The sequence below is a fragment of the Aotus nancymaae genome, unplaced genomic scaffold (genome assembly GCF_030222135.1).
Source record: "Aotus nancymaae isolate 86718 unplaced genomic scaffold, 86718_ANA_hifiasm-v0.15.2.pri h1tg000076l, whole genome shotgun sequence".
In the NCBI taxonomy this organism is placed as follows: Eukaryota; Metazoa; Chordata; class Mammalia; order Primates; family Aotidae; genus Aotus; species Aotus nancymaae.
Genome location: NW_026988491.1, coordinates 6,450,360 through 6,457,927, shown reverse-complemented (window position 1 = coordinate 6,457,927; position 7,568 = coordinate 6,450,360). Strand labels below are relative to the sequence as shown.

General features: G+C 46.6%; 2 protein-coding genes across 2 annotated transcripts in view; one reads left to right on the top strand and one right to left on the bottom strand.

Moving 5' to 3' along the window:
• Nucleotides 1-2,157: 2,157 nt before the first annotated feature.
• PISD (phosphatidylserine decarboxylase) overlaps nt 2,158-7,568 on the top strand; it is a 39,571-nt gene continuing 34,160 nt past the window's right edge. The window contains exon 1 of the mRNA XM_012471327.2: nt 2,158-2,244. Coding sequence (XP_012326750.1) covers nt 2,180-2,244 — 65 coding nt within the window. The 5' untranslated portion in view covers nt 2,158-2,179. The remainder of the gene's footprint in view (nt 2,245-7,568) is intronic.
• On the bottom strand, nt 4,729-5,067 carry LOC105730257 (small ribosomal subunit protein uS10-like; the record flags this gene model as incomplete). The annotated part of the gene is made up of 1 exon (XM_064367856.1): nt 4,729-5,067. A coding segment is annotated over one exon (339 nt), but the record flags the coding sequence as incomplete, so codon positions are not given.

Below are 7,568 nucleotides of genomic sequence, written 5' to 3'. Positions count from 1 at the left end.
CTTGATAGTAGTGTTCTATGCGAAAAAGTTTTAATTTTGAAGTTTATCTTTTTGTTGTTTTTGTTATTGTTGGCTGTGCTTTTCACATCATATCCAAGAAATCACTGCTAAATCCAATGTTATGAAGATTTCCCCTATGTTTTTTTCTAAGAGTGTTACAGTTTTAACTCTTCAGTTTAGGTCTCTGATCCATTTTGAATGAATTTTTGTATATGGTGTAAGATAAGGGTCCACTTTACATTTTATATATGGATCATATATAAATGTACTTCATTTTGAAATAATTTCCCATTTCCTGCTGGTTTACTACTCTCAATGGGATAGTAAAATCAATTAAACCAAAAAAAAATTTTTTCGAGATGGAGTTTCACTCATTGCTCAGGCTGGAGGGCAATGGCGCGATCTTGGCTCACTGCAACCTCAGCCTCCCCAGTTCAAGCGATTCTCCTGCCTCAGCCTCCCAAGTAGCTGGGATTATAGGCATGCGCCACTACATCCAGCTAATTTTTTTTTTTATTTTTAATAGAGATGGGGTTTCTCCATGGTGGTCAAGGTGGTCTCGAACTTTTGACCTCAGGTGATCCGCCTGCTACAGCCACCTAAAGTGCTGGGATTACAAGTGTGAGCCACCGTGCCCAGCGTTTTTTTTGTGTGTGTGAGACAAAGTCTCACTCTGTTATCCAGGCTGGAGTGCGATGTCACTCACTATCACAGCTCACTGCAACCTCCACTTCCTGGGTTCAGGCGATTCTTGTGCCTCAGCCTTTGGAGTAGCTGGGATTACAGGCACGTGCCACCATGCCCAGCTAATTTTTGTATTTTTAGTAGAGATGGGGTTTCACCATGTCGGCCAGGCTTGTCTCAAACTCCTGACCTCAGGTGATTCATCCACCCTGGCTCCCAAAGTGCTGGGATTTCAGGTGTGAGCCACTGCACCTGGCCTTTTTTTTTTTTTTTTTTGCAGTCTCACTACGTTGTCCAGGCTGGTCTCAAACTCCTTGGCTCAAGCTATCCTCCCAACTCAGCCTCCCAAAGAGTGGGGATTACAGGTGTGAGCTACTGTGCCTGGCCAAAACCAATTGTAAACATTTTTTTTTCAGACTTTTGTAAACAAAGGGAGGTATCTTCCCCCAATACCAAACCTGGTGCCTTTTAAGGCTGAGTATGTCCTAGCTGAACTTAAGTTAGTTGTAGGAGCTGAGTATGCCCTAGTTGAACTTAAGCAAACTACACAGAAATAACTGCAGGCAGCGTATCCCTCCTCCGGTGTCAAATGCCAGGTGAAGGCAATTGTGATTAGCTTAGCAGAGGAAAAAGTAAGGCTGCATTCCTTCAGTTTTCACACCCAAATTCTGCCAGATTCTAGGCAAAGGGCTTAAAAGAAAGAATGTTTAGAACATGGTTTTTGGAGTCAGAGACATATATTCAAAGTCTGGCTTCACTATTTTATAGCCTTTGAGCATGTGACCTTTATGTACCCTTGAAGATGTTGCTTAATCTTCCTGAGCCTCAGGTACCTCATTTTAAAAACGGGGATAATGCCTCAGGCCTAGCTGCCAGTCTCTAGTCAGTGCTCAGTAAAAAGTAGCAGATACGATCAAAAATTGGTTTTCCTCTTACAATTAAAGATAGGAACCTTTTCAAGAGCAAGCAGCAGGCACCGAATTTGACGACTGGTTGCATTTCTAGGTGATCCCAGACTGTTTGCCTCCGGTCTCCCTGGCAGCACAGTGGTAGGAGGTAAGAATGATATGACACCATGCATGCAAAGTGCTCACGACACCCTATGGCGCTTAAAAAAAGGAGAGCTGAGTCATGGATATCCAGTTTCTCCATCTGTAAAATGAGTAAGTTCGATCACTTGAAACGACATTCTTGGGCCTTGGATGACTCAGATTTTCCAGGCATATGCGGAAAGGCACGCCAGAGGGAAGGAGGAGGAGTGGTAGTGTTGCGACCAAGCCCAGGTTTAGCGAAACCGACAGCTCCACCGCCCGCACCAGTTCCCCCGTCTCTGGAGCTGCAAGGCTGGTGGGGTGGGGAGTAGCCACGGGGCGGAGTGACTCCGCGCCCAGCCCTCGGCTTTCTTCATTGGCCCGGTGAACTCGAGATTCGTGACGCCATAGGCGTGCGCCTAGCGTATGAAGGGGGCGTGGCTCGCTGAGAAGGAGGAGACAAGATGGCGACGTCCGTGGGGCACTGGTGCTTGCGATTGCTGCTCAGGGTCGCGCCGTGGCGGAGCAGGTATAGCAGCGCGGGGAGACTGCCTTGGGGCGTGGGGCAACCTGGGCCAAGCCGGGGCCTGGAGACAGGTGTTTCTCTGTTGCAGGCTCGCTCTGAGGCGAGCTCGGGTGGAGACGGAGCCACCTTCACCTCGAGCTTAAGAGCAGGTGCGACTGCTACTGCTTGAGGCGGTTCGGATCTAGTTAGGGTGAAGCTCTCGCTTTGCCCTTTCCACCTAGGTGGAAGTTCGCGAGTGACAAAAACCAGATGAAATAGGCTACCTGTCCGTCACTTGAGTCGAGGCAGGCTTTCAGATGTTCAGATCCCATTTTCTCGTGTTCGTTTTCGTAGAAGAAGCTATGTCCTGTGGGAAGGGCACTAGATTGAGACTCAGGCAACCTTCATTTCTGGATCTTAGTCTTTGAAGCGAGAGAATTAGATTAGGTAATCTCAAAACAGCCTGTTAGTGGCTAGAGTCTTGGTTACCCTTGTGACTCCCAGCTGTTAGGTTCTTAGAAATGTAAGAGACTTGAGGGGTCTTCTAAGTCCAGCTCTTTCTCTTTGTAGTTAACGAGATTGAGGCTTCGAGAGAGGGATTTGCTCAAGTTCACACAGCCAGTTTGTAGCAGAGAAGGACCCCCATGAAGGTACCTGTCTCTCACGCGATGATCTTTCTCTCAGGCTGCGCACCCTGAGGGCAGTTATTATACAGAAAATAGCTTAGAGCATCTGGACTGCCGAAAAATGGATTAAAATGTTGGTAGCTGTGACTCAGAGTTGGCTGCCTGGTGTCATTTCAGAGAGCTAAGATTTGAGAGATGCGCCATACCTGTGTGTTTCCTGCAGGGTTTATTTTATCAGCGTTGATCAGAACATGGTTTTTGGAGTCAGAGACGTATGTTCAAATTCTGGCTTCACTATTTTATAGCCTTATATTGTAGTTTTGGGAGGAGAAGGACACTGGATTTGGATTAAGAGGGAACAGAAACCATCATTGGTCTTGTTATGAAAGCGTCACGGCCGGGCGCGGTGGCTCACGCGTGTAATCCCAGCCCTTTGGGAGGCCGAGGTGCGTGGATCACGAGATCAGGAGATCGAGACCATCCTGCCCAACGTGGTGAAATCCCATCTCTACTAAAAATACAAAAATTAGCCGGGCGTGGTGGTGTGCGCCTGTAGTCCCAGCTACTCGGGAGGATGAGGCAGGCGAAGGGAGGTGGAGATTGCAGTGAGCCAAGATTGCGCCACTGCACTCCAGCCTGGGCGACAGAGCGAGACTCCATCTCAAAAAAAAAAAACCAAAAAACAAAAAACACAGAAGATTCCAGATAAGACCCCATCCTGCTGCCAATTTCAGATTCAGTAGATATAAGTTGGGACCCTGGCAACTGTAGTTTTTACAGGTGATTCTTAGGTTTGGGCAAGTATGGACAGTAGTATCTAGGAAGTAGTTTCTCATGCATGACTTCCATTTTATAAATATTTATGACATCCCTGCCACTGCAAACCAGTGTCAAGAGACTATGGAGAAGGGAGGAGGAGAGAAATGAAGAATTTAAAAACATTTGAAATAGGCCTTGTGTTCAAGGAACTTTACAGTTTAGTAGGAGAGGAAACACTTTACTATGTACTAGTAATACAAGGTGGAATATAGGATAAAGCAAGTTCTGTTTTAGGAGAACTCTCACAGCTTTAGAAAGCAAGGGAGACATAAGGACTATAAGTAAAATGTTACTACTAGGGGTGATGTTAAAAATGTCTTAGGCTGGCTTGGTGGCTCATGCCTGTAATCCCAGCACTTTGAGAGGCTAAGGCAGATGGATTGCGTGAACTCAGGAGTTCAAGACTAGCCTGGGCAACATGACAGAACCCCATCTGTACAAAAAATACAAAAATTAGCTGGGCATAGTGGTGCATACCTGTAGTCCCAGCTACTTGAGAGGCTGAGGTAGGAGGATCGCCTGAGCCCAGGAGGTCCAGGCTGCAGTGAGCCAAGATCATGCCACTCCACACCAGCCTGGGCAACAGAGTGAGACTCTGTCTAAAAAAAAAAAAAAAACGAAAAAATAGTGCAACTGGCCAGGTGTGGTGGCTTATGCCTGTAATCTTAACACTTTGGAAGGCCAAGGCAGGAGAATTGCTTGAGCCCAAGAGTTTGAGACAAACCTGAGCAACATAGTGAGACCTCGTCTCTACAAAAAGTAGCTGGGTACACGTCTGTGGTTCCATCTACTTGGGAAGCTAAGGTGGGAGGTTCACTTGAGCCCAGGAGGTCGAGGCTGCAGTGAGCTGTGATTTCACCACACATTCCAGCCTGGATGACAGACACCCTGTCTCAAAAAAAAAATAAAAAACTTACAACCAGGACACCATGGAGACAGACTAGTGAGCGTGAATGCTGGTCATAAATGATTGATATGAACATCCCAGTGTATGCCAGCTGAATATCAACTCTACTTTTTTTTTTTTTTAACAACTGGTAATCAATTTATTAAAATAGCTGACTTAAGCATCTGCAGTGGTGACTTCCACCTCAACTCCTGGCTCAGTACTGATGGAAGTCTTCTGCTTAACAATCTCAGTAGGATGGTACAAGTCAATGAGTCGCTTGTGGATTATCATCTGGAAAAGATCCCATGTCTTAGAACCTTCACCACAAGGTGCTTTTCTTGTAGTGATTCTCAAAGTCTTGCTAGGCATCCGAACTGGTCCTTTCACTTTGCGATTCTTTTCCTTTCCTCCTCTGATCAAGTTAGCACACACCTTCTCCAGGGATTTTACATTGTGGCTTGTTAGAGTGATTTGAATTCGGTGAATTGCCACCTCTGGCTCCATGGGTGTTTTTCAATATCCTTAAAAGTCATGGCTGCTGCACAGCTTCCTGACCAACTTATTCCTCGGCAAGAGCACACAGCAGTGGTCAGGAGCAGGAACACGCGGACCAACAATCTGCAACAGCTACGACAGAGTCTTCCTCAAAGAGCAACTCTTACTTTTAATAATAATAACAATGTGTAACTAGGTGCCAGGCCCTGGGCTAAGGTTTTGCATGATTGTCTTCTAATGAGATGAGTTTTGTTTTTGCCGGTGAAGAAACTGAGGCTTAAGATTAGTTAAGAAATTTCCTAAGGTCACACAGCTGCTAGTAAGTGGCACAGCTGAGATTTGAGCTGCACAGGCAGACTGGAGTGCTTAATTGTGGGCTTTAATTGCCTACTTGCAGGATGCAATATAGATTGCATGTAGAAGAGACATCTGGTTGAACCCATTCATTCATCTTTCTGGGGTGTACTCTCACTGTTGAGATTGAAGGCCAGTGAGAACACAGATAAACCCCGGTGTTCATTGAGGTATACATACAGTAAACAACTGAATATATGTAGAATCCATTCATGTTGGGTAATGAGAAATGCTACGAAGAAAAAGAAAGCAAGATAATTTAGAAGTTAGTGCTGGCCAGGTGTGGTGGCTCATGTCTATAATCCCAGCACTTTGGGAGGCCAAGGTGGGTGGATCACCTGAGGTTGGGAGTTTGAGACCAGCCTGACCAACATGGAGAAACCCTGTCTCTACTGAAAATACAAAATTAGCTGGTCATGGTGGCACATGCCTGTAATCCCAGCTGCTGGAGAAGCTGAGGCAGGAGAATTGCTTGAACCCGGGAGGTAGAGGTGGCGGTGAGCTGAGATCGCGCCATTGCACTCCATCCTGGGCAACAAGAGTGAAACTCCATCACAAAAAAAAGAAGTTAGTGCTCAACAGAAAAACTTTGCATGTTCTCACTTACATGTGGGAGCTGAAAATTAAAACAGTTGAACTAATGGAGATAGTAGAGAGATGGTTATCAGAAGCTGGAAAGGGTAGTGGGGGGATGGGAGGAAGTGGGAATGGTTAATGAGTATCAGAAAAAATAAAATGGGACTGAGCATGGTGGTTTGCGCCTGTAATCCCAGCACTTTTGGAGGCCGAGGTGAGTGGATCACCTGAGGTTGGAAGTTCAAGACCAGCCTGGCCAAAAAACCCTGTCTCTACTAAAAATACAAAAAATTAGCTTGGCGTGGTGGTGCACTCTTGTAAGCCCAGCTACTCAGGAAGCTGAGGAAGGAGAATTGCTTAAACCCAGGAGGCAGAGGTTGCAGTGAGCCAAGATCACGCCATTGCACGCCAACCTGGGCTACAGAGCGAGACTCCATCTCAAAAAAAAAAGAAAAAATGATTACTTTGGCCACCGTGCCCAGCCACGAGATATTTTAATGGTAGTTTTCATGCCTTCCCGGTGGATTGAACGTGGATGATGAGAAAGAAAGGACTTAAAAATGAGTTCTAGGCCAGGCATGGTAGCTCACACCTGTAATCCTAGCACTTTGGGAGGCAAAGGCAGGTGGATCACTTGAGGTCAGGAGTTTGAGACCAGCCTGGCCAACATGGCGAAACCCTGTCTCTACTAAAAAAAATAAAAAAATTAGCCAGGTGTGGTGGTGTGCACCTGTAATCTTAGCTACTCAGAAGGCTGAGGCAGGAGAATTGCTTGAACCCAGCAGGTGGAGGTTGCAGTGAGCTGAGATAGTGCCATTACACTCCAGCCTGGGTGACAGAGCGAGACTCCATCTGAAAAAGAAAAACACAAAAACACGGGTCCTTGCCTGGCACAGTGTCTCACACCTGTAATCTGAGCCCTTTGGGAGGCTATGGTGGGAGGATCACTTGAACCCAGGAGTTCGAGACCAGTCTGGGCCAGATGGCAAGACCTCATCTCTATAAAATAATTAAAAACTAGCCAGGCTGGGCTCAGTGGCTCATGCCTATAATCCCAGCACTTTGGGAGGCCAAGGCGGGCGGATCAGCTGAGGTTGGGAGTTTGAGACCAGCCTGACCAACATGGAGAAACCCTGTCTCTACTGAAAATACAAAATTAGCCGGGCATGGTCGTGCATGCCTGTAATCCCAGCTACTTGGAAGGCTGAGGCAGGAGAGTTGCTTCAACCCAGGAGGCAGAGGTTGCGGTGAGCTGAGCTTGCGCCATCGCACTCCAGCCTGGGCAACAAGAGTGAAACTCCGTCTCAAAAAAAAAAAAAAACAAGGGATCATACTTGAGTGACTGGGTGAATGGTGGTACCTTTTTTTCACCCGGTATGTCAGTTATAGTAATATTGGTACTATAACAGATTAAACCCGTTTCAGCATTCTCAGTGGCTTAACGCAGTGGAAGTTCATTTCTCACTTTTGTAAAGCCCCGTTGGGTGCTCCTGATTGTCAGGGCAGCTGTTTTCCAAGCGATGTTCAGGGACCCAGTCTCCTGCCATCTTTTTTTTGGAGACGAAATGTCACTCCATGGCCCAGGCCGG